Below are 27,646 nucleotides of genomic sequence, written 5' to 3'. Positions count from 1 at the left end.
ACTGACTTCCCCTCCAGGGGAACAGCCTCTTTCCAAAAACGCTTTCTCCCCACTGTCTCCTGCTAGCAGAGAATGGAGCACACACAGCGCTGTATAATCAATCACCCCCTACTACCAGCGTGCCCTGGGCCTGCAGTTGCAATCATTAGGACAGGAAGAACAGCCTCTATCCCCAGGCTAAAGAGTTCGCCCTGGTGTTCAACATGTGCTGGATGGATCCAGCATCTAGACTCCATCGAACTGGACTAGAACATGGTTTAGCTTTGCCCAACATGACCAGCCAAACTGAGCTATAAAACCGAGCTCAGCAAACTCAGTGTGAGCCCAGTGTAGACGGGACCATGGGGAGCAAAGACTAGGATTTTATATGTTATTACTAAATCATTTCAGAAAACCCTCTCCAGCTCTGACCCCCGCAGACCAGAGGAAATCGCAACACTGGGCAGATGCGTCAGAGATGCATGTGAGCTGCACAAGTTAAAAGGGAAGGACTGAGAGGCCTTTATACTCACAGAGGGCAACAGCAAAATTGCTTACCAACTGAATGATGTTCGAGACACTCAGCCAGTTTGCTTGCTTAATGTTCTCTCCTCCTTCCACCAGCCCCTCGTAACCCTGCAAACAGAGAAGCAAAGATGCAGACGTGAAAGGACCGCCTCGCTGAAGCAGGGCCTGGCCAGCCAGCCAACACCCAGCAGCTCCTGTGCGGCTGATCCGATTCACTGGTCCATTTTGGCTACACGTCTCTCTGGGCCTGGGTGAGGGATCAGTGAGGCAGACACCTCACGGGAGGGTGAGGCTGTAAAACAGCTCCTTGGCAGGACCGCAGGTAACCCTTGTGTGAGCCCCCGCAATGGCGAGTGCAGACTGGGGTTAGTGCAGAGCCTGCTAGGCGCGTCCAAGGCAGCAGGAAGGTAATGCCACCCCAGGTGACTGACAATTTGGGTTCAGGGCCTGGCGTCAGTTACTGGCAGTCAGAAATTCCTCCCTCAGCCACAGAGCATCTCCCTGTGCCCACTAAGGGCTGAAACAGACCAGGAGGGACACAGCTGGCTTCCCCTCTCCTGCTCCACCTCCCCGTCCCTGCCTTTCTCCCTCAGGAGCGAATGGGGCATGGAAGCCTTCACATCTCACTGTGCGTGTGGGGTAGGGTTGCCAACTTTGTAATATTTAAAAACCGGACACTGCTGCAGGAGTGCTGGAACCTCCCCTGCCCTGCCCCACCCCACCTCTTCCCTGAGGCGCCGCCCCCCATTTGCTCCTCTTCCCGTCTCTCTCCCCCCTCCCCCCATTGCTTGCTGCTCTTTGCCTCTCCCCTAACTCTGCTCAGCATGGAAGGGTCTTGCCTGTCGAGCCAGGGCTGGGGGGCTGGGAGCTGCAGCTGCCCGATGAATGTAGGATGCGGTCCCAGCTGAGTAGGGGCTGGTGCAGTGATGACCTGGTGCCTTCCTGCCTCCCCCGCCCGCAGTTACTGGACACTGTCAGGTCCCCTTTTCGACCAGACTTTCTGGTTGAAAACCAGGCACCTGGCCATCCTAGTGTGGGGGAAGGGGAGGAGTTAGCTTAGTTCAAACATTTAAAATAAAAACTAAAGGGCCAGATCCTCAGCCTGTGTAAAGCCAATGGAGTAAATGACACTGTGCCACTTCACACCAGAAGAGGGCCTGGTTTCCATGGCTCTGCAGTGGGAAGTGACTCTCATGAGCACCCGGAGGAGACCAGGAGCACTAACATTTTGCTGCACAGAATCCACCCAAGCTAAAGGCTGCTATGAGACACTTTGGCTGCTGGGGTGGCTGGAAGCAGCATGCCGCAGTCCCCAGCAGCACACTCGCACAGAAGGAACAGAACAAAGCTCCGGACGTCCTGAGAGTTCAAGCGGGGATCACACCCCACACCCTCCCATTGACTGTTACTGGGCAACAGCTGCAGGGGTGAATGGCGGTTAAAATTTCACTAGCTCTCCAAGCAGCTGGCATTTGTAATCCAGCTCCTTGTGGGGAGAGGAGGGGCGACTGGGACGGGAGAGGGCTGAACGAAGGCAAAGGGGGGTTCTAAATTGCCCCCTCCCCAAAATAGCCAGCTGCTGTGTTTCATCCACTTTTACACTCATTTGCTAGTGGACAAGCTCAACAGCCCAGATTTGACTTTGTTCGGGGCTGGAGGAGTCCAAGGAGAAAGAGCAGGGATCATAACAACGAAGCGTGGTTAGATGTTGGCTGCATGTGTGTTTATTTAGTGTGCAGTTTCAGCTTTGGCAGACAGTGGAGATAGCAGACCTTAATTAAACCACCCACGTTAGGGTCACCAATGTGGTTAGATGTTGGCTGCATGTGTATTTATTTAGTGTACGGTTTCCACTGCAAGCCTGGGGCCAGCCCTCGTTGGCAAAGTGAGCTAGAACTGCACCTTCCATTTGTAACGGCACAGCGAGAAAACCCTCCGTCCCCAGTGGCACATTAGCCGCTGGGCCAATGGGGCCCATCCCCAGGGGCCCCGACCCTCTCCGCCCACCCACCCAGAGCTCCTTCCGGGGGGCGGGGTCAGAGCACAGGGGCTTGCCCCACTCCGCCTGCTGCCCCAGCACTCCTGCTGGGGAGCAGGGGAAGCCCCCACCCCACCCACCCCGCTGGCGCACCAGGCGAGAGGGGTGGGATGGCATGCCCCCATGCCCAACCCCCTTTCCCTGGCAGGAGCGCGGGGGAGTGGGGAGGGGCCCCCCACTTGCTCTGGCCCATGGCCCCACAAAAACTTAATCCATCTCTGTCAATCCCAACTGGATGCGGCCGCACAACCCGGCTGCAAACCCAGCAGTAACTGTGCCAAGAACCTGGCAACTCTCTGCCTTAAACTGAAGTCACCACAAATGAAGCTGAGCAAGACCGTGGGAGTGAAGGGGGGAGGGGAGAGGGGACCCTTGAAAAGAAATGTCCATGATTGTAGGGATCCCGATACCAAGGAGCTAAGAGAAAGAGCTCCTCCTGCCCAACAGCTCTGCCAGTTGAATCTGTCACGAGCTATAGCTAACCCGTCTATCCCAGTTTGGGGTTTCCCCCGGGAAGAAGCCACCAGTCACGCCAACTTGATGTTAACACACTGGCGACTAGGAGTCACGACTCCTGGGTTCCACCTAGGGCAAGTCCCTTCTCCTCTTTCGCCTCCGTGTAATCATTTGCAAAGCAGGGGTGCGATCATCCTTCCCTGTCACAGGCAGGCTCTGAGCAGAGGTCACTAGAGGTGAAAGGATGCTGCACTATCACAGCATAACCAAGCCCCAGTTTATTTCCCCCTCCAAGTTCCATAGGTGGCACTTAGCCATTTACAGGACAAAGCTATACAATCTCTACCCCTTGAGAATGACAGAAAAAAATATTGAATCGAACCTCATAGATCAGGAAAACTTTTGCTCCAACGTATATTCCCATGCTAGTCACGGCACGGACGGCGGCATTCATACCTGGAAAGGGAGTACAAAATAAACCACAGTCAATACTGAGCACTTGGGCATAGGGGCCACAAAACAGGGACCGGTCCTTATAGTCCTGAGTTTCAATATGGTTCAGGTTGCTATTAGATCAAAGCTTCCCAATTTATAATCTCGATAGCAATCACAAAGTTGGGGGAGTAAGAGTATAGGTTTATTACTATTTCTCACCATCAAAATGATGGACTAAGGCAATTCAACAACAAATACATAGACCAGGAGTAGGAAAGCTAGCTACACTTAATACAGGTAAGTAGTTTTCATGTACAAGAAAGTAACACATTATAAATAACCACTTCCTCATCTACAGCTAAACCAGACCAAATAGAATATATAGGCTCACAGTACCTCAGTCCCCCCAGACTCCTCTTGCACTGTGATTATATAGATTACCAGGCCTTCCCAGTGGCTAGCTTCAACCTAAACCTTGCCCTCACAATATTCTTTGTCTTTGACAGCAGGTGTTAGCTCTTGTATTCTCCAGCATGCGGCTAAACCTTTTGCCTGCCCGGCAGGGTTAAATGGGGAACCCCAGATGGCTTCTGGGGGAAAAAGAGAAGAGGCTGAAATGAAGAGGCGGGGAAGGAATGTAGAAATGAGAGAGAGAGAGAGAGAGAATAAACAAGAGGGGATGAGGAAGGAACATGTGAAAGTTAAGGTGAGGAAGGAGAGAGAGACATGAGAGCAGGACCAAGGAAATGAGAAAGTAATTTTAAGAATAAAGGTTTTTTGGGGGGGGGGGGCAGGGTGTTTGCTTGTTTTTTGTTGTTTTTGTTTTTTAGTTTCTTTCAGCTACTGCTATTAGATTGACAACCATAGCAAATTTCACCATAAAGCTTCTCGCCTAAAGCTTTGCAATTCCTCCCCCTATCTGAAAAGATGTGAGAATGGGGAGTGCACCAGACAGAAACAATCAAACCCATTTGTTACAACCAAAATTAAAGTGACCACCTGTGAAAGTGCTGGACTAGAAGGAGGGTGGATAAAAATCGGAGTTTTTTAAAAATTAAAAAAAAATCTGATTTTTTTAAATTAAGTTGGATTTTTTTATTTGTTATAAGCTTTTCTTTTTAAAACTGTTATTTAGGAAAATATAATATAATTTAAACAAAATAAATCCGATTTAAATAACAAAAATACAGTTAATTCCTCTGTTTAAGAAATCATTTAACTGTAAATGTGAAACATGTTTTGATAGGTATCCAAAATATCTAAGGTTGTTTTAATACAAATAAACTTCACATGCTGTTGTGTGTGTTTAATTAAATTCCAGTTACCCATCCTAATGCAGCTTGATGCAAATCATGCACAAAAAGTTAATTATCTAGTATAAGTATCTCACAGTCAGTTAACAACCTTTCATCTCCAAGCAGTTGGAGTCAATCTGATTTAGGCCAAAAGTCAAATGATTCTGGAGGGCTCATCCTAGTCCATTGTGAAATTCGTTCACAAGCACCACTCACTTTGGCTGTCTCTAATCAGGAGTTGTCTGAGCCTGGAATAAATAGTAAGATGGTTACAGATCCTTGGATTTACTAGACCACTAGTGAAGTACCTGCCTGCACTGTATCTGGTTCTAGACAGGGGGGATTGATTTAAATCAAAGCGATTTAAATCACTGAGTGGGAAGCCTCAGTTAGTAAATAAGCAATATCTCATTCACCATTTTCTGGCATACTAAAAATGTACAGTTTATAAGAATCTGAAAATATTAAGCTATATAGTTGCTTAAATAAATGTATATAGTTATAGTGTACCCTCCTAGATAGCAAAAAGATGTACCAAATATAGCGTCAAGGCTCTAGTTAGTTGTAAATCAACGTATTTTAATGGTTATATCAACCAATGAGTGTGCACCTTTCTTTAGAAATAACTGAAGTACAAATGAAAAGGCTGATTAAAATAGATTTAAATTGAGGCTTCCCACTCAGTGATTTAAATCGCTTTGATTTAAATCAATTCCCCCTGCCTAGAGCCAGATACAGTGCAGGTGTAACCCACACACCTCCAGGGTGTGGTGTTCTGTCCCATCTAGTGGCACCGAGCCCACTTAGAGAGAGAGTTAAATGAGTCTGCTCTACAGCCTTAGCTAAGAGCCAGTTTGCTTTTAGCTCCTGCTGTAGAGGCTCATGCACTAAGCTCCAGAGGTCCCTGGTTCGATCTGGCCCGCTGATGACCGGGGTCAGTCAGCGTTACACAGGCAGGTACTTCACTAGTGGTCTAGTAAATCCAAGGATCTGTAACCGCCTTACTATTTATTCCAGGCTCAGACAACTCCTGATTAGAGAGCATCAAAGTGAGTGGTGCTTGTGAACGAATATCACAATGGACTAGGATGAGCCCTCCAGAATCATTTGACTTTTGACCTAAATCAGATTGACTCCAACTGCTTGGAGATGAAAGGCTGTTAACTGACTGTGAGATACTCCTCTCCATGGCTGGGTCCCCACTAGACTCTGGTCTACACTACAGGGTTAGGTCGAATTTAGCCGCGTTAGGTCGATTTTATAATGAATGTGTCTACACAAGCAACCTCGTTCCGTCGACCTAAAGGGCTCTTAAAATCAACTTCTGTACTCCTCCCTGGCGAGGGGAGTAGCGCTAAAATCGACTTTGCTGGGTCGAATTTGGGGTAGTGCAGGCGCAAATCGATGTTATTGGCCTCCGGGAGCTATCCCAGAGTGCTCCAATGTGACCGCTCTGGACAACACTTTCAACTCCGATGCACTGGCCAGGTACACAGGAAAAGCCCCAGGAACTTTTGAATTTCATTTCCTGTTTGGTCAGCATGGCGAGCTCAGCAGCACAGGTGACCATGCAGTCCCCCCAGAATCGCAAACGAGCTCCAGCATGGAGCGAACGGGAGACAATGGATCTGATTGCTGTATGGGGAGAAGAATCTGTGCAGGCAGAACTCTGATCAAAAAGAAGAAATGCTAATATATATGCCAAAATCGCACAGGGCATGATGGACAGAGGCTACAACAGGGACACACAGCAGTGCCGCGTGAAAGTCAAGGAGCTCAGGCAAGCCTACCAAAAGACAAAGGAGGCAAACGGTCACTCCGGGTCAAAGCCCCATACATGCCGCTTCTATGATCAGCTGCATGGCATTCTAGGGGGGGACCCTACCACTACCCCACCACTGTCCATGGACACCTGCAAGGGGGGAGCCTCACGCAACTCAGAGGAGGATTTTGTGGATGAGGAAGAGGAGAAGGAGGAGGAGGAGAATGCGCAGCAGGCAAGCGGTGAATCCGTTCTCCCCGGCAGCCAGGACCTTTTCATCACCCTGGAGCCAATACCCTCCCAAGGTGGGATCCCAGATCCTGAAGGTGGAAAAGGCCCCTCTGGTGAGTGCACATTTTTAACTACACTACAGGGTTTAAAAGCAATAGTGTTTAATGTCTGATTTGCCCTGAAGACTTGGGATGCATTCATGGCCAGTACAGCTACTGAAAAAGTCTGTTAACGTGTCTGGGGATGGAGCAGGAATCCTCCAGGGACATCTCCATGACGCTCTCCTGGAGGTACTCTGAAAGCCTTTGCAGAAGGTTTCTGGGGAGGGCTGCCTTATTTCGTCCTCCATGGTAGGACACTTTACCACGCCAAGCCAGTAGCAAGTAGTCTGGAATCATTGCAGCACAAAGCATGGCAAGGAATGGTCCTGGGTTTTGGTCGCTTTCAAACAACATTCGGTCTATATCTTTCTGTGTCAGCCTCAGGAGGAGTGATATCATTCATAGTCACCCAGTTGAAATAGGGGAATTTTTGTAAGGGAACAGTAAAAGGACCCCATTCATGCTGGGCTGTTTGCGCTTGGCTAAAAGGGATCATCCCTGAGAATAGCCACGTGGTGGGGGGAGGGGTGAAGGGATCATCCCAAATAGCCATGCGGAGGGGTGGGGGGAGGGGTGTGCTGCACATCCACCCGAAAACCGCAGCCCCTCCTTTTAAATGGCAAACCCAACCGGCATTGCTTGCTATGGGAAAGGAGGGTGCTGCAGTTTGAAAACATTCCCACATGTTATGAAGGTGTTAGAAGCCAAACCCGCGTACCCTTTGGCTTATCATGGCTGCCTGGAAACAGAATTCTGTTGCCCAGCTGTGTGTGATGTGTCACCATACCGGGAGGCGCTCAATATAAAAGGCAAAATGCGACCTTGTACCTAAAGCACATGTGCTGTCTGCTGTGAATTGCTTGATTCACTGTGAAAGAGTCTCCCTTTTGCTCTCAGAAATGTATCATTTTAAATTTTACTCTCCCTTTTCCGCAGGTGCAAATGTTTCTATGCTCCCCCTATCATCTCCGTCCCTGAGGTTATCACAGATTAGAAGGTGAAAAAAACCCACTCGTGATTACATGTTTTCCGAGCTCATGCAGTCCTCCCGCACTGATAGGGCACAGCTGAATGCATGGAGGCATTCAGTGGCAGAGTCCAGGAAAGCATTAAGTGAGCGCGATGAGAAGAGGCAGGATGCAATGCTGAGGTTAATGGGGGAGCAAACGGACATGCTCAGGTGTCTGGTGGAGCAGGAAAGCCAACAAGAGCACAGACCGCCGCTGCATCCACTGTACAACCGCCTGCCTTCCTCCCCAAGTTCCATATCCTCCTCACCTAGACGCCCAAGAACACAGGGGGGGAGGTTCCGGGCACCCAGCCACTCCACTCCAGAGGATGGCCCAAGCAACAGAAGGCTGTCATTCAAACAGTTTTGATTTGTAGTGTGGCTACAATAAGCAATGTGGCCTTGCCCTTCCCTTCTCCCCTCCTCCCCCACCCCACCCGGGCTACCTTATCAGTTATCTCCCTTTTTTTTTAATTAATAAAGAATGAATGCATGGTTTCAAAACAATAGTGACTTTATTTCCTTTGCCAGCTGTGATCGAAGGGGGGAGGGTGATTGGCTTACAGGGAATTAAAATCAACAAAGGGGGCCGGTTTGCATCAAGGAGAAACACACACAACTGTCACACCGAAGCCTGGCCAGTCACGAAACTGGTTTTCAAAGCCTCTCTGATGTGCAGCGCACCTACCTGTGCTCTTCTAATCGCCCTGGTGTCTGGCTGTTCAAAATTGGCAGTCAGGCAATTTGCCTCAACCTCCCACCCCACCATAAACATCTCCCCCTTACGCTCACAGATATTATGGAGCACACAGCAAGCAGTAATAACAATGGGAATATTGGTTGCATTGAGGTCTAACCTAGTCAGCAAACAACGCCAGTGAGCTTTTAAACGTCCAAAGGCACATTCTACCACCATTCTGCACTTGCTCAGCCTATAGTTGAACTGCTCCTTACTACTGTCCAGGCTGCCTGTGTATGGCTTCATGAGCCATGGGAGCAAGGGGTAGGCTGGGTCTCCAAGGATAACTATTGGCATTTCAACATCCCCAACAGTAATTTTCTGGTCTGGGAAGTAAGTCCCTTCTTGCAGCTGCCAAACAGCCCGGAGTTCCTAAAGATGCGAGCGTCATACACCTTTCCCAGCCATCCCACACTGATGTCGGTGAAACGTCCCTTGTGATCCACCAGTGCTTGCAGCACCATTGAGAAGTACCCCTTGCGGTTTATATACTGGTTGGCAAGGTGGCCTGGTGCCAAGATAGGGATATGGGTTCCATCACCCCACCACAGTTAGGGAAACCCATTGCAGCAAAGCCATCCACTATGACCTGCACATTTCCCAGAGTCACTACCCTTGATAGCAGAATGTCAGTGATTCCATTGGCTACTTGAATCACAGCAGTCCCCAGAGTAGATTTGCCCATTCCAAATTGATTCCCGACTGATCGATAGCAGTCAGGCGATGCAAGCTTCCACAGGGCTATCACCACTCGCTTCTCAACTGTCAGGGCAGCTCTCATCTTGGTATTCCTGCACTACAGGGTGGGAGAAAGCAACTCACAGAGTTCCAGGAAAGTGGCCTTACGCATGCGAAAGTTTCGCAGCCACTGGGAATCATCCCATACCTGCAACACTATGTGGTCCCACCAGTCTGTGCTTGTTTGCTGGGCCCAGAATCGGCGTTCCACTGTATCAACCAGCCCCACTGCCACCATGATGTCCCAATTGCCACATCCCGTGCTTTCAGGAACGTCTGTGTCCATGTCCTCCTCACAATCGTCCTCGTGCTGCCGTCTCTTAGCCAGGTTCTGCACATACTGCAGTATAATGTGCGAGGTGTTTACAATGCTCGCAACAGCAGCGGTGAGCTGAGCGGGCTCCATGCTTGCCGTGCTATGGCGTCTGCACAGGTAACCCAGGAAAAAAGGTGCGAAATGATTGTCTGCAGTTGCTTTCACGGAGGGACGGAGAGAGGGACGGAGGGAGGGGAGACTGACGACATGTACCCAAAACCACCCGTGACAATGTTTTTGCACCATCAGGCATTGGGAGCTTAACCCAGAATTGCAATGGGCAGCGGAGACTGTGGGAACTGTGGGATAGCTTCCCACAGTACACTGCTCCGTGAGTCGATGCTAGCCACGGTAGTGAGGACGCAGTCCGCCGACTTAATGCGCTTAGTGGGGACATACACAATCGACTGTATAAAAATCGATTTCGAAAAATCGACTTCTATAAAATCCACCTAATGTCATATTGTAGACCAGGGGTAGGCAACCTATGGCACGCGTGCCGAAGTCGGCACGTGAGCTGATTTTCAGGCACTCACACTTCCCGGGCCCTGGCCACCGGTCTGGGGGGCTCTGCATTTTAATTTAATTTTAAATGAAGCTTCTTAAACATTTTAAAAACCTTATTTACTTTACATACAACAATCGTTTAGTTATATATTATAGATTTATAGAAAGAGACCTTCTAAAAACGTTAAAATGTATTACTGGCACACGAAACCTTAAATTAGAGTGAATAAATGAAGACTCGGCACACCACTTCTGAAAGGTTGCCAACCCCTGTTGTAGACATACCCTTAGTTACCACATCTGACCACGAGTGCTGATTAACATTATGTAGCATAGAGCAGGTTCCCCTTAACGCTCTTCCTTCACATCTATCCCCTTTTCCTGTTACTTATCACAACGCTAGAACTGTTTGGTTCCTCCCTTTCTCTATGCATGCTCCTTTCAACCCAAGTCTATTTTAGGCCCTTGGAAGATAATGTAGCAAGTCTCAGCTGTTTTCCCACCTGATTGGGCAATTTCAGTTTCAGATCCCACAGCAACTGCTCACATCAGGCAGTCCTGTGTTTGGCACTGCCATTTCATACAGAGTGTGGAAGCAGAGAAAGAACTGACATGAAGGGGATGCAATGCATGACAGTTCGTTAGCAAGAGTTAGGCTAACTGTAACCCTAATAATGCGAGATTTGTAGAAGCGAGGAATGTGTGAGGCGAGTGGGAAAGAACTGTGTGAGAAGTTGTTGCGACCTTGTGTAGATAATGTGTAGATAATATGGAATGTAGACTAAGAGTCTACATTAGTGAGCAAAACAAGATATCAGAATGACCTATGTATAAACAAAATGCAGTTGTTGCTCATTATTGTCTGTAACAAAAGGTATAAATGCTTGCTGTAATTGTTTACCTGTTGAGAGACCTGCTTAGCTCTCTCCCTCTATGCAATTGATAGAGAGAAAGAAAATAAAGTATCTGATTTGCTGTACCCAAACAAAAAGTGAGAACTCTGTTATTCTCCGACAAGAGCAAACTTCAGTGTCTGTCCCTTGGGGTTAGAGTTGTGCCAATGGGGAACAGGATGGCTAGCAGTTCTTTGAACATACCTCCATATCCTGATGCTTCCTATGAAGATTCAGGCTGTATTAACTTTGGCTCAGGAGACCACACTGCCAAACAAGCCAGCCTTTCATTTGTATTCATGATGGGCTGACTCCAGTGACATCGCCAGAGATTAATCTGACCCAATATATTTGTGTGTGTTAAAATGCAATAAAAATCACTTTTCTTTGTTAAAAAAATTAAGCCAGTCACTTAAAGCAAAAACACCGCTGGCCAGGTGAATCCCTGCCCAGACATACAATCACCTTTTATCAAGGGGCAGGCCTTGAAAATGTACCTGGCATATACCAGCCAGGTGGTTTAGGCTACCAGCTATGACAAAATACACTGGTGCTAGAAACATTTTTTTTTTTAAAGTAACAGCTCAGATTCTGCAGAACCCCGATGCTGCAGGAAATTGAACAAGAGGATTTCTCAAGTATCTGCCAAAGGGGATCCTTCTAACCTTTGTTTAGAGGTGACATGCAAAAGCACTGCTCAAAGTTACAAGCTTGCCCACAAAGATGCCACAAGAAAGAAAAATGGAGATGGGGGTTTATGAAGAGAAGCAGTGCTGTATGGTCAAACAACCCCAGAGATTTACCACTGCCTTGCAATCCAGAGAAATGTGAGCTGCAGCCCTCCTGGGGCTCCTCGACAGGCAGAGTGCCATGCCAGCTACCCTGAGCAAAGGCAGATGGAAAAAAGGGTTAGAAATGGAACAGTTTGTTCACGCCTTAGTTAGCTGTTCTTTGTGCTGTGACTGACTCTGGCAGCAAAACTAGGACATAAGCAGCTCAGACTATCGGAGAATACAGTGGTGTCACATGAACATGAACATTACAGTAGTACCTGAGGCCAACCGGATTGGAGCCTCATCATTCTAGGCATAAACACAGAAGCGACAGCCCATCCCCCCAAGAGTTTACAATCTAGGTGAATGAGACAGACAGACTAATGGCTTAGGGTGGGGGAAAGAAGGTAAACAGCATAAGTGCAGTTCTCAACCAATCAGGAGCAGCAATAACAACTTGTCACCTGCCAGTGCCTAGCTGTTATCAGGTCTAGAGCAGTGGTTTTCAACCTTTTATTCATTTGCAGACCCCTACAAATTTTCAAATGGAGGTGCAGACCCCTTTGGAAATCTTAGACATGGTCTGCAGATCCCCAGAAGTCCGTGGACCACAGGTTGAAAACCACCGGTTTAGTTACACTGGGCCAGATCTCGCAAACACTTACACACATGAGTAGCTTTACTGCATTTATTAACTTCCCCGGGGCTATTCAGTTATTCACTTGCTAGTGTTTGCAGGACTGCTAGTTTGCTAGTGTTTGCAGTAACTACAGCTATGTACTGTACTTTCATCATTAACATGCTCTTTGCCCTGCCAGACAAACATCAGTGAAGTAGGAGTGAAGTTGCTAGAACAGATTGTGCAAGCACTTGTCTACAGGCCAGAGGAGTCTTAGAAAGATCTCCTTCAGGGCAGAGCCACTCCCAGAATTCCAACGAGGAGTCTTCTGGCACCGTAAAGACTAACATTTATTACAGCATAATCTTTCGTGGGCTATGACTCACTTCTACATCTGAAGAAGTGGGTCATAGCGCACGAAAGATTATGCTCTAATAAATTTGTTAGTCTTTAAGGCGCCACAAGACTACTCGTTGTTTGTGCTGAAACAGACTAACACGGCTACCCCTCTGAAACTTGTCCCAGAATTCCAGCACTTAGCAGAATCTAATGTTGACTTTTTAGCTAATCCTTGGACTGCAGCACGTAAAACAAACTAATCCACATGAGATTTAAACAAGCTGTCTACAAGTTTATCCTATGGCTGAGAATGAAACTGCACAGAGGAAAAATACAGTAATCCCAGCCATGTGGATCTGCAAGAGAAAATGCATTGGCAGGATATCAGTAAGTGCTGGGCTGATCGCTAGGGCCCCGATTCAGGAAAGCATTTTAGCACATGCTTATAGACCTAACTTTAAATATGTGCTTAAGTGCTTCCCTGAATCGATATTTGGAGAAATGGGGTATTTTCTATCAGGCAGGCAGGTTCCTCCTTCTCTGGTTTCATAAGTCCAACACCCTAAAACAAAGCTTAGCAAGATTAATTTAGGCACCACCAGATCTCTGTTTTCCAACCTATCACTACCATTGCCATTAGGGAAGAAGAGGAATGTAAAAAGGGGTTGTGATATTTATAATAGTAGGGGGTGCATTATCTATACAATAAACATGTTGAGTCAGATCCTCAGCTCGTGTAAATCAGCGTAACTTCACTGAAATCAAGGGATCTATTCTGATTTACACAGGTTGAAGATCTGGCCCATAGTGCTCAACATGTTCATATTGCTTGCAAATAAATTTTACTGCAACAGTAGGATTCAGAAATTGAGGCACAAAGAAGCCAAGAAATTAGGAATTAAGGCCAGATTAGGAGATCTAAAGTGTACAGAACTTTGCCAAATGACTGCTAATGGGGGAATATGATAACTACACGTATTTGAAAGATGTAAACAATAAGGAAAGAGGAATTGTTTTTTTTTTTTTCCCCAAGGGACATAACTATGAGTATTATGATGATCTATATAGCACTGCTGGTGTGGATGGCCGTTTTAGACAAGTGAAAAGACGAAGTCTCTACCATAAAGTTTTACAATCTAACTTAGACAGATTACTCAATAAGAAATGAAAACAGATTATGGAGGGAGGAGTCAACTGAAAACATGGGGTTACTATGCAAATGTTTATATTTTTTCCCCTTGTTTTCAGTTGCTGATAGTTTTCCAAAACTTTCACCTTTCAGGCTCAAGTTTTCCAGAACTGCTCTCAGTCTCAAGGTGAAATTTCTGGAATACCTGGGCACAGCTGGTTCCGCCCTGTTGGAGTGTGAGAATGAAAATATAAATGACACTGTCACCATTATAAAATCTGTTCTAGCTCTTTATTTTAAACCACTTTAGTGCTCACAGGGCTGCGATTGTGAAGATGGAATTGGCACCCTAATATTCCCCTTATTTTAGAAATAGCATGTGTGGAGCAGCTGTTGTTATTACATCAGGGGGCAGATACAGACACTAAAGCTCATTCTTCAGTTTGGAAGGAGGGCATTGGACTGCAGAGGTCAGAGCAGACAGTGGCAGGCTGCAGATTCCACTATGCCCTTGCTGCTGTGTTAAGCAATGTTTCTTTAAATCAAAGGAATCTATGCCTTAATAAGAACAGCACCCTGTGCTCATATCATTATAGACTCTTATGAGGGGTAGAGTTTATAGAATCATAGAATCATAGAATATCAGGGTTGGAAGGGACCTCAGGAGGTCATCTAGTCCAACCCCCTGCTCAAAGCAGGACCAATTCCCAACTAAATCATCCCAGCCAGGGCTTTGTCAAGCCAGGCCTTAAAAACCTCCAAGGAAGGAGACTCCACCACCTCCCTAGGTAACGCATTCCAGTGCTTCACCACCCTCCTAGTGAAATAGTGTTTCCTAATATCCAACCTAGACCTCCCCCACTGCAACTTGAGACCATTGCTCCTTGTTCTGTCATCTGCCACCATTGAGAACAGCCGAGTTCCATCCTCTTTGGAACCCCCCTTCAGGTAGTTGAAGGCTGCTATCAAATCCCCCCTCATTCTTCTCTTCTGGAGACTAAACAATCCCAGTTCCCTCAGCCTCTCCTCATAAGTCATGTGCTCCAGACCCCTAATCATTTTTGTTGCCCTCCGCTGGACTCTTTCCAATTTTTCCACATCCTTCTTGTAGTGTGGGGCCCAAAACTGGACACAGTACTCCAGATGAGGTCTCACCAATGTTGAATAAAGGGGAACGATCACGTCCCTCGATCTGCTGGCAATGCCCCTACTTATACAGCCCAAAATGCTGTTAGCCTTCTTGGCAACAAGAGCACACTGTTGACTCATATCCAGCTTCTCGTCCACTGTGACCCCTAGGTCCTTTTCTGCAGAACTGCTACCTAGCCATTCGGTCCCTAGTCTGTAGCTGTGCATGGGATTCTTCCGTCCTAGGTGCAGGACTCTGCACTTGTCCTTGTTGAACCTCATCAGGTTTCTTTTGGCCCAATCCTCTAATTTGTCTAGGTCCCTCTGTATCCGATCCCTACCCTCTAGTGTATCTACCACGCCTCCTAGCTTAGTGTCATCGGCAAACTTGCTGAGAGAGCAGTCCACACCATCCTCCAGATCATTAATAAAGATATTAAACAAAACCGGCCCCAGGACCGACCCTTGGGGCACTCCGCTTGAAACTGGCTGCCAACTAGACATGGAGCCATTGATCACTACCCGTTGAGCCCGACGATCTAGCCAGCTTTCTATCCACCTTACAGTCCATTCATCCAGCCCATACTTCTTTAACTTGGCGGCAAGAATACTGTGGGAGACGGTATCAAAAGCTTTGCTAAAGTCAAGGAATAACACATCCACTGCTTTCCCCTCATCCACAGAGCCAGTTATCTCATCATAGAAGGCAATCAGGTTAGTCAGGCACGACTTCCCCTTGGTGAATCCATGCTGACTGTTCCTGATCACTTTCCTCTCCTCTAAATGTTTCATAATTGATTCCTTGAGGACCTGCTCCATGATTTTTCCAGGGACTGAAGTGAGGCTGACTGGCCTGTAGTTCCCCGGATCCTCCTTCTTCCCTTTTTTAAAGATGGGCACTACATTAGCCTTTTTCCAGTCATCCGGGACCTCCCCCGATCGCCATGAGTTTTCAAAAATAATGGCTAATGGCTCTGCAATCTCATCCGCCAACTCCTTTAGCACCCTCGGATGCAGCGCATCTGGCCCCATGGACTTGTGCATGTCCAGTTTTTCTAAATAGTCCCAAACCACTTCTTTCTCCACAGAGGGCTGGTCACCTTCTCCCCATATTGTGCTGCCCAGTGCAGCAGTCTGGGAGCTGACCTTGTTTGTGAAGACAGAGGCAAAAAAATCATTGAGTACATTAGCTTTTTCCACATCCTCAGTCACTAGGTTGCCTCCCTCATTCAGTAAGGGGCCCCCACTTTCCTTGACTTTCTTCTTGTTGCTAACATACCTGAAGAAACCCTTCTTGTTACTCTTAACATCTCTTGCTAGCTGCAACTCCAAGTGTGATTTGGCCTTCCTGATTTCACTCCTGCATGCCTGAGCAATATTTTTATACTCCTCCCTGGTCATTTGTCCAATCTTCCACTTCTTGTAAGCTTCTTTTTTGCATTTAAGATCAGCAAGGATTTCACTGTTTAGCCAAGCTGGTCGCCTGCCATATTTACTATTCTTTCTACACATCGGGATGGTTTGTTCCTGCAACCGCAATAAGGATTCTTTAAAATACAGCCAGCTCTCCTGGACCCCTTTGCCCTTCATGTTATTCTCCCAGGGGATCCTGCCCATCTGTTCCCTGAGGGAGTCAAAGTCTGCTTTTCTGAAGTCCAAGGTCCGTATTCTGCTGCTCTCCTTTCTTCCTTGTGTCAGGATCCTGAACTCAACCATCTCATGGTCACTGCCTCCCAGGTTCCCATCCACTTTTGCTTCCCCTACTAATTCTTCTTCTTCTACTAGTTTAGATGCACTCTTGCTATTTCTTGATGTTTCAGTGCTTATTATTATTAATCACAGTTATTACAGTAGTGCCTAAGGACTAACCAAGACCAGGGCCCCATTGTGCTAGGCACTGTACAAACAGAATACTAGATAGTCCCTGTCCCAAAGAGCTGACAATTGAAATACACCAGACAGACACAGGAAAGGTGTAGCTCACACAAGCAGAGTGGACAATGTGATGGCAGCAAACGGCATGTTAGTGGCCTGATTTTTTTTTACCCATATTAAAGGTAAACTGATTAAAAAAAAAAAAAAAAAAAGAAAGAAAGAACCATTTAAGATGCCAAATGCTCCTGAAGATTACATTTTAAAACAAAAAAGATACAATATAGGAACTCCGTTTCTTTACATCCTGACTGTAACCTAGCAGATCTTTCATTACTCTGAAATCTCTATCAGTGTAAACACCGAGTATTACCATCACCCTAATCACAGATTCAACAGCTATGCCATAAAGTGGTAATGCACTGATCTCCTGGTAGGGACAGCTGTAGACTGTTCCCTTTATTTCCAATCCCTAGTCAGTTTCACTGCAGGTCACTCCTGGGCCACCATCTGGTCTGGCTCACACACTTGGCAACTATATAAGAGAAGCCAGTAGGGCAGCGTAACCCCACAGCGGCCACTAGACGAACCGGCAGGCCACAGCCAGGCAGTAGGCACAGCTGCTGGGGGCAGCGGGGCAACGTGCCTCATACGTTTCACCCTGCTGGGTTTGTGCCCCTCACGGCAGCTGTGGGGCTAATACAGCCCTATGGCAGAGCTGAGGGTCGCTGGGGCCTGGCTCTCAGAGGTGCTGAGCGCTCGCAGCTCCAGCTGCACAGTCTGTGTGACCAGTGCAGGGCACCATGGCGACAGGCAAGGCCTGGCACGCGAGATGCCTGGGTGTTGCACCTGTGGGTGTCAGGGCGAGAGGGGATCCCCACCTGGCTCCCCTGCATTGCCCTGACCTCTATGCCACTGGCCAGGCCCTCTGCCCAAGCAGGGCCCCCAGCATGTCCCCCTCTGCCCTCCAGGACCCAGGCACTGCCATGCCACCTGGGCTGGGAAGGGCTCAGGGATCGACTGGTGGTGTCTGGCCCCCCCCACAGGCTCTGCGATGGACCTGCCCACCCGACCATCGAGCGCTCTGGGGGCGATTAGCAAAGACGCCCCCTCCTCCGCGAGGTTGTTCAGAGGGCGGAACCTCGCCTCTGGGATCTATTGCTCAGGCCGGTCGCCATGACTAGAGGCACGTTCACCAACAGCACACGTGACTCGGGTTTGGGCACGTGCGAACCGAGACCCTCGGGCCCCCTCAGGGGAGGGGGGAGCGCGCGCGAGGAGCGAGCCCGAGAAGGGCCCGTGTAGCCCCCTCCCCAGGGTCGGGGGGGCGGATTGGGCGCAGCCCCGCGGGGAGGGGCCGGGCTGGGCGCAGCCCCCCGGGGAAGCGAGGAGGTGGGGGCGGGACGCAGCCCCCCGGGGAAGCGAGGAGACTTGGGGGGCGGGCGGGACGCACCCCGGGGAGCGGAGGAGGCTTGGGGGGGCTGGACGCAGTCCCCCTGGAGGGATGGAGTGGGGGGCTCACCTTGTGCGTCCCCCCCGCTGGTGAGCACCGCCAGGGCCATACCGGCCCCCGACATCCGCAGCTTCTCCAGGTCTAGCGCCGCCGCCATCCCGCCAACTCAGCGCCTCCCCGCCGCCAGCACAGCACGGGCAGTAGCCAGCCGAGCGCCGCCTCCCCGCGACCTTCAGCCTCGCTCCGCCCTGCCCGGGCCCCCGCCCCGCTGCTTCTGCGTCCGGGACTGCCAGCCCCGCGTGTGGAGACACCCCAGCCCCCATATAGAGACAGCCCCGAACCCCCCCTCAGGCCACTGACACCCCCCTGCAGTGACACCCCCTCCCCAGCAACCCCCACCTGCCACTGACACCCATATAGAGACAGCCCCGACCCCCCCCCCCCCTCCTCCGGCACTGACACCCCCTGCAGTGACACTCCCTCACAAGCAACCCCTACCTGCCACTGACACCCCGCCCCCATATAGAGACCGCTCCGGGCACTGACACCCCCCTGCAGTTCCCCCCGCCCCAGCAACCCCCACCTGCCAGACACCCATATAGAGACAGCCCCGACCCCCCTGCCTCCTACTTACACCCCCGCCCCAGCAACCCCCACCTGCTAATGATACCCCGCCTCCATATAGAGGCAGTCCTGAACCCCCTGCCACCTCCCTGCAGTGACACCCCAGCCCCGGCAAACCCCTGCTTTCCAATGATACCCAGCCCCCCTGCGGATACACCCCAGCAACCTCCTGCTTCCCAGTGACACCTCCCTGCAGTGATACCTGCCCCAGCAACCCCCCTGCATTTCAATGATACCCAGTCCCCCTGCGGATACACTCAGCAACCTCCTGCTTCCCAGTGACACCTCCCTGCAGTGATACCTGCCCCAGCAACCCCCCTGCATTTCAATGATACCCAGTCCCCCTGCGGATACACTCAGCAACCTCCTGCTCCCCACTGGCACTCCCCTGCAGAGACACTATGGCCCCAGCAATCCCCACCTGCCAGTAACACCCAGCCCCTACCCTGTCCAGAGACACCCTGACCCCACCAACCCTCTGTCTGCCACTGACACCCAGTCCCCCTGCAGAGCCACCCTGGCCCCAGCAACCCTCAGCCCCCTGTCCAGAGACGCCCCAACCCGCTTCTTCTCCCTGCCAGTTACACCCAGCCCCTTTGCAGAGACACCTCAACCCCAACAACCCCCTGCCTAGCAGTGACACCCAGTCCCAGACACTGTCCCCGTTACAGACCTGGCCCCATTCAGTACCACACCCAGCACCGCCACCATATCATCTGTGGGCGAGCAATTGAACAAAGCAATCACTATGTTTGACCCCTCAGTCTTCAGCCTCAAAGAAACCCCCAACACCTTCACAAGAGGAGCCAGCCTCCAGCCTGCTCTGAAACTGCACTACACCCTGCTGGCCCTCCCCTCCCGCAGCCTCGGCCAGTCTCTCCCCATGAGCATCTTCCCCCTTGGCATTTGCCCATGCCATTGGCTTCCTCAATCCCTCCTATCTATTCCCCTGACTACTACTACTGTCCCACCTGCCTCCTCCTCCTCACCGTACATGCTGTCTGCTCTGCTCCTCTCCAGGGCCTCTGCAGTCCAGCTCCCCTGAAGCAGCCCCCACCAAGAGCAACAGTCACCCTCTCCCAGCCAGGTCTCAAGGCCTCTTCCACTCCATCCACGATCTTCATCCTGAACACACCCTTCATTCCCCAATAGCCTTACCCAGAGGAGCTTTTGATAGTTCTTGTGGTACCCTGGACTATGTCACATTGTTACCCTGTCCCTCTAGCGAGAGGTAGACTGGCCCATTGGAGCTGGGTGTTAGCACCCAAAGACCACCAGCCTTTCCGCCACACAAGCACTCTCCTCTGGACTATTCCTTGCAGATTAACAATAGGTGAATCTATGTCCCATTGAATCATTCCCCTGGGATATCCAGCCCTTGACGTTGGCTACTCACAGAAATAGCACATCCTCCGCCCCAGAGGTGCAGTGAACCCCAGTTTACCAGTGTTATCTTAAATCACCATTACTCACACAGCACTTGTTAGTACTTATAATAAAACAAGTAGGGCTGTCAAGCAATTAAAAAAATTAATCATAATTAATCGCACTGTTAAACAATAATAGAATACCATTTATTTAAATATTTTTGGATGTTTTCTACATTTTCAAATATATTGATTTCAATTATGTAACTGTTCTGCCCATCTGAGTTGACAGCAACAAGGGCCGGGTTCAGTATCTAGGGGTTCCGTTTCAATAACACAATGCAAAACCGGCTCGAGCCCCCACCCAGGGACCTCGGACAATTACATATCACCCCCCCGGGTGCCTCTAAGAGGCAATACTTCCCCTCTCGCAAGCACGGAGTCTGAGTGTAGCAAAATCCTTTTAATAAAGGAGGGAAACAATGCGGCATTATATGGGGAAACACCACAAACAGGATTCATAACAAACCATGAGCAAAAGACACCCCCCCCCCAAGTAAGTTTGGCAGTATCCTTTTCCCCTCTGGGTCTTAAGTAGAGCAACCCAAAAAATCACCCAAAGTCCCAAAACTCCAACACCCCAAAAGTCTCTTGAGTCTAGCAACCCAAAAGTCCAACAACCCAAAAGTCTCTGTCCCTGGTCAGTGCAGCCCCAGAGTTCAAAAGTTTATCTGCAGAGTTTTACCTCAGAGTTTTACCTCCCAGCCTGGGGGTGTGGAGGGGGGAAGCCTTACGTGGTCCAAGGCCAACTGCCCCGCCTCTCCATGGGGTTCTGCTGCAGCCTTCATCATGAGCCAGTCCACCAGCTGCTCAGCAACATATCTTCAGGCCCCCCCCCCCAGCACTCAGTAATTTTAGCTTTTTAGTGATGTCAGCTTGTAGTAGGGGAGCCTCAGTGCTGGTGCACCATTGGCCCAAAATGAATTCAGCTCAGCAGCCTGTAACTAGACTCCTAATGGAATTAAAATTAGCTCTGATATTCCACAGTAGAGAGAGAAGAAGCAACTGGTATTTCAGGCCCTCAAAGAGGGGCCCATACTATCGGGTACAAATCTCTATCCCCAGCCTCTCTCAATTCACTGGGTTTTGGAACCCATGTCCCTTGTCTAGCGAGTGCTACTTAGTTGATGGCGAGTCCCTCTGTCATAAAACAGTTTCATTGTCCTTGATTCACATAATCAGGGTAACAACACTTTGTTCTTCTTGCCCCAATAACAGAGAAACTGGGGATCCCACAGCAGCCAAAGTGACCATTTGGGCTCATGCTAGGTGGGGTGGGTGTGCCTATGCAAACAAGATCAGCCCCTGAAGTTTTTTTCCACAACTCTCCCACAATTCACCACCAGATGTCAGGGTAGAGCTCATCCTGACTCTGCTTACAATTACAACACAATACAAAGTGTACAGTGCTCACTCTATATTATTTTTATTACAAATATTTGCACTGTAAAAAAGATAAACAAAAGAAATAGTATTTTTCAATTCACCTCATACAAGTACTGTAGTTCAATCTCTTTATCATGAAAGTTGAACTTACAAATGTAGAATTATGTACAAAAAATGACTGCATTCAAAAACAAAACAATGTAAAACTTTAGAGGCTATAAGTTCACTCAGTCCTACTTCTTTTTCAGCGAGTCTCTGAGACAAACAAGCTTGTTTACATTTGCAGGAGATAATGCTACCTGCTTCTTGTTTGCAATGTCACCTGAAAGTGAGAACAGTCATTCGCATGGCACTGTTGTAGGCGGTGTCACAAGATATTTATGTGCCAGATGCGCTAAAGATTCATATGTCCCTTCATGCTTCAACCACCATTCCAGAAGACATGCGTCCATGCTAATGATGCGTTCTGCTTGATAACGATCCAAAGAACTGCGGATCAACGCATGTTCATTTTCATCATCTGAGTCAGATGTCACCAGCAGAAGGTTCATTTTCTTTTTTGGTGGTTCGGGTTCTGTAGTTTCCGCATCAGAGTGTTGTTCTTTAAAGACTTCTGAAAGCATTCTCCATACCTCGTCCCTCTCAGGTTTTGGAAGGCACTTCAGATTCCTAAACCTTGGGTCTAGTGATGTAGCTATATTTAGAAATCTCACATTGGTACCTTCTTTGTGTTTTGTCAAATCTACAGTGAAAGTGTTCTTAAAATGAACAACATGTGCTGGTTCATCATCCAAGACTGCTATAACATGAAATACATGGCAGAATGCGGGTAAAACAGAGCAGGAGACATACAGTTCTCCCCCAAGGAGTTCAGTCATAAATTTAATTAATGCTTTTTTTTTTTTTTTTTAATAAGTGTCATCAGCATAGAAGTATGGAATGGTGGTTGAAGCATGAAGGGGCATACAAATGTTATGTCAATGGCAGTATCATAGAATATCAGGGTTGGAAGGGACCTCAGGAGGTCATCTAGTCCAACCCCCTGCTCAAAGCACGACCAATCCCCAGACAGATTTTTGCCCCAAATCCCTAAATGGCCCCCTCAAGGACTGAACTCCCAACCCTGGGTTTAGCAGGCAACACCATTTCAGATCCAGGGTGAACCCATGATCTTCCTCAAGGATGGGCAAGCGTACCAACATCTCGGCACGCCCACAGGTTTCTGCGTCCAGCACACACCTGAGGATATCATCACGGAGATCCTATGAGATGTGGCCGGGATCGACTCCTCCCTACTGGCACCATGGCAGAAGATCAACGCCTTGAACACCTTCCTGATCCCCCGTATTTCATTCATCCTGAGGGGATCTGCTGTGATGAAGGTACCTCTTAACAAGGCAGACAACACCATCAGGCAGCTAGTGAAGAAGTGGGTGTTTCTTCCCCAGAGAGCCAGCAATGAACTGGTGTACATTTCGCACAGGCAGGGCAGCGCCAACGTCCCTCGTATGGGTGATCTCTGCGACATTGCAGTGATCACTCATGCCTTCCGTCTTCTGATGTGCCCGGATGCCATGGTGAGGAACATTGCAGAAAATGCTATGCTGGATGTCATCAAGAAGCAAATCGCAAGGACCCCTCCAACCAAGATGTCACCACCTACCTGAGTGGCTCACTGGAAGGCGAATTTGGAAGAGATGGAGGAGACTTTGCTTCGCTCTGGACTGATGTCCGCAATGCTACTCAACAACTGGAGATGTGTATAGGCTGCCGCTGGATGTGGTATGAGGAACGCCAGGACTTGGGAGTCCTGGTACCACAGGTAAAGAATGCAGAGCACACAGTTGTCACTCTGAGAGTTAGAACCATGCTGGAGAGAACCCTGAAGGATGGCATCTGCTGCCAATATGTGAAAAACCTGAAACAGAAGCCAGACCAGGGCAAGGCATTCGAGGTGACTTGCAAGTGGGATGCCAGCAACCACTTCCTCTCTAGGGGCAGCTTCACCCGATTTGCCGACTGGAGGTTCATCCACAGGGCCTGGCTCAATTGCGTTCCGCTGGACGGAGTCGTCTGCCATGGAAATCTGGACAAGCGATGCAAGAAGTGTGGCTATGGCAATGAGACCCTACCCCACGTCCTATGTAGCTGCAAGCCCCATTCCAGAGCCTGGAAGCTGTGACACAACGCCATCCAAGATCGCCTAGTCAGAGCCATCCCGCCACCCGTAGGGAAGGTGGCCATGAACTCTGCCATCCCTGGAACCGACAGCCAACTGCAACCGGACATCGTCATCACCAACGAGGACCAGAAGAAGATCATGATGGTGGATGTCACAGTGCCCTTCAAGAACAGGACCCTGGCCTTCCACAATGCCTGAGCTTGAAAGGTGGAGAAATACGCCCCTCTGGCCGAAACCTTGAGAGCTAACGGTTACCAGGTTCAGACACACGTGCTGATCGTTGGAGCCCTGGGCGCATGGGACCCCAGTGACAAGTGAGCGTTGAGAGAATGCGGAATCGGTCAGCACTATGCTTGGCTGATGCGGCAATTCATGGTGTTGGATGCCATCAGGTGGTCGAGGGACATCTACATAGAACACATCACCAGACATCAGTAATACCAGGAGGGTGAGCTGAAGAGCCGATGAGAAGCACAGTCGGGAAAGTAACTGAAATACTTTCCTCATGGATTGTATTTTCGAAATGGACAACCTACCTTAAATTCTCAATTACTGAGGGACAATCTTCACTCACTGATATATTTTCTTTCCACAACCAACTCTCTGTATAACTTTTCATGAGTGATGTACCCAAATACTTGGATGCTAATATCTAAACCAGGGGTCTCAAAGTCCTGGCCCGTGGGCCACTTGCGGCCTGAGAACCTCCCCAATATGGCCTGTGGGGCTCCAGCAATTTTTGGGCCGGGTCTCTCCCTTGGCCCTGCCTGCTGCCCCTGGGCGCTTCCCCCCCCCCCCCCCCCGCCGTGCATCCCCTGGGTGATTTAAAATGGCCCGGGATCCTGCCTACCACCGGCAGCACAGCGGAGCTGAGCAGCTTCTTGTGCGCTCGCTCCACGTGGCTGCCAGCCCCTCCCTGCTGTCCCGGGGCAGGGTAGGGCTGTGCCTCAGTGCACTGCCCCCGCCCCAAGCACCCCTGTGGCCAATGGGAAGCTGTGGGGGCAGTGCCTGGGGGCAGCAGCGCGTGGAGCCTCCCCCCACCCACTCCGCCTTGGAGCCCCAGGTAAACGCCGCACCGCCCGACCCCCTCCCCACACACCCCTTCCTGCCCCCAAACTCCCTCCCAGAGGCTGTACCCCCTCCCCCTTCCCACGCACTCCCTCCTGCCCTCAAACTCCCTCGCAGAGCCTGCACCCCCTCCCCACACTCCCCAGCCCCCAAACTCCCTCCCAGAGTCTGCACCCCTCCTGCACCCCCACCCCCTGCCCCAGCCCAGAGCCTGCACCCAGCACTGAAACTCCATCCCAGAGCCTGCACCCCGGACCCCCCCCCACCCAAACTCCCTCCCAGAGCCCAGCCTCTCACCCCTTCTGCACCCAAACTCCCTCCCAGGCCTGCACCCCAATCCCCTACCTCAGACCTCCTCCCCCACCCAAACTCCCTTCCAGAGCCTTAGACTGGTGGGGGGGGCGGAGTTTTGGGGGGCGGGTTCTGGGCGGCATGAGTGACATTATTGGCCCGCTGGGAGGATTTGAGGACTGGCACTGCCCTAAGATAAATTGAGTTTGAGACCCCGATCTAAACTGTATTCACCTAAATTTGAGTTATTGCTGATTAAGCACTATATGTATCTTATGACTTTTAAAACAAACTTTGTATTTGTGGACAATCTAAGCACTATACCCAGATGTACAGACACTCTTTTCTCAACCTACGTATTATATAATTTTTTTAACCTTAGCTTTAATAAAATTTTTATATCTGGCACATAAATACCTTCCAGTGCCAGCTACAAAAGTGTCATGCGAACGCCTGTTCTCACTTTCAGGTGACATTGTAAATAAGAAGCAGGCAGCAGTATCTCCCATAAATGTAAACAAACTTGTTTGTCTTAGTGATTGGCTGAGCAAGAAGTGGGACTGAGTGGACTTGTAGGCTCTAAAGTTTTACATTGATTTGTTTTTGAATGTAGTTATGTAACTAACAAAATCTACATTCATAAGTTGTGCTTTCATGATAAAGAGATCGCACTACAGTACTTGTACGAAGTGAATTGAAAAATAGTATTTCTTTTGCGTTGATTTCAGTGGGTCAGCTGAAACTGCCCTTTACTGACAGATAGTGATTAAAATCGAATCCTGCCAAATCTAGTTGTACTGAAGCAGTCTTTTGTCTTTATCCATAGACAGGTCCACCCCCATCTATTGTAATTAGGGTGACCAGATAGAAAGTGTGAAAAATTGGGATGGGGGTAGGGGGTAATAGGCGCCTATATAAAACAAAGCACCAAATATCGGGACTGTCCCTATAAAATCAGGACATCTGGTCACCCTGGTTGTAATATTCCTTGTTGACCTCCAAGGGTTTTGATTGTTTGCAGTTGTCTTTGATGATTTTCCATTGATGGTTCTGGGGTGGAGCATTGCCAGACAACTGAGCCTGGCATTACGGTGCTGGCTGACCAGGGAGGGGTGGCCACGCCCTCTGCATAAATAGGCTGTCACCGAGTAATATTACTGCCTGGTGTCTCCTTTTAACCTTAAGACCATCGGGGCATCATTTTCAATATAGTTATATTAATTCTTAAAAGACCTTAAATATCACCCGTACACACATCACACCAGGATTATGAACATCCACAAGCTGCAAGTGTTCAGTAGAGACCTGAGCTGTTACCCTTGCTAGGCCATTCCCTGTATGCAATGGATTTGACATAGCGAGTTTGTCAGGTCTGAGACGAGCATTGTTTGCAAAGAGCAGGGGATCCATTGTCAAGGGGCCTTTGTGGTACAGAGCTGGCGGATGCTCTTCAGGATGAGGCCAACCCCTCTACCCCACCAGCCTGCGGAGACTTGTTCCTCCTGCATGAGCTCATTGGATCATCAGCCATGCACCAAAGCACAATAGGACTGTCTAGACTCATGGGGATCAGCTTCTAGCGGCAAGGGGTTGTGAAGTACCCTGCTGTGACACTGTGGTGTGAGGAGCAAGCAGGGGGCCCCCAGAAGCACCCAAGGCTTGCTATGGGAGTCCCAGTGAGCTTCCAAAGGCTCACAGGGAGGCCAATAAAACTTTTAAGGTCTGTAGAAGGAGTGAAACTCCCCCACTCCACTGCTAACCCATCACCCTTTCTTCACTGCTCTGGCCCATACTGCTCTTCTCCCTGCTGTCCCCCCTTCCTCCCTTTTCCGCTGTCCCCCCACTCTGCTGCCACCTTCCATGCCCTAAAGATCCATGCTCTTCCTTCCCAGCAGGGGACTTGGGACATGGGTGAAGCAGGAGGGCAGGCACGCCCTGAAACTGATGCATCCCTCTCTCTGATCCGGCTGAACACACTTTTCTCAAAGCATCCTAGTTTACCAACAATCCATCTGATGAATGTCAGTGTTTGGGGAAAATTCTCCTCTTCCCATTGACAGGCCCCTGCAAGGGGTCAGTTTAAATGCTGAATTACAATCGATGATCTGTTTTAAAACAGCTGTTGAGCACTGTCCCGCTATCTGGAGTGGCTCATGACCCTGAGTGCCACACCCAGGGCAGATTGTCAGAAAGCAGGGCACGAACCCTGAACTGGTGGTGTGTTCTAGAGTTAGATTTCACCAACCCAGTAACAAGAGTGAACTCAAGCACTATAACAGCCTTAACACAGAGTCACAGACAGTCCCCTTGGACACTCCGATTTATCTT

General features: G+C 49.4%; 1 protein-coding gene across 2 annotated transcripts in view; it reads right to left on the bottom strand.

The window, feature by feature from the left end:
* The window catches only part of PFKL (phosphofructokinase, liver type), a 44,148-nt gene extending 25,651 nt beyond the window's left edge, over positions 1 to 18,497 (bottom strand). Inside the window, exons 1-3 of one of the 2 annotated variants that reach the window (XM_065411023.1) lie at positions 18,410 to 18,497; positions 3,384 to 3,457; positions 538 to 615 (exon numbers count right to left, since the gene is read on the bottom strand). In XM_065411023.1, the coding sequence (XP_065267095.1) occupies positions 538 to 615; positions 3,384 to 3,457; positions 18,410 to 18,497 (240 nt within the window). The remainder of the gene's footprint in view (positions 1 to 537; positions 616 to 3,383; positions 3,458 to 18,409) is intronic. The other variant, XM_065411024.1, reaches the window with a different exon arrangement.
* Positions 18,498 to 27,646: the final 9,149 nt, after the last annotated feature.

The sequence above is a fragment of the Emys orbicularis genome, chromosome 9, assembly GCF_028017835.1.
Source record: "Emys orbicularis isolate rEmyOrb1 chromosome 9, rEmyOrb1.hap1, whole genome shotgun sequence".
NCBI classification, from domain to species: domain Eukaryota; kingdom Metazoa; phylum Chordata; order Testudines; family Emydidae; genus Emys; species Emys orbicularis.
The sequence above is the reverse complement of the archived record's forward strand: the minus strand, read 5'-3'. Positions and strand labels throughout refer to the sequence as shown.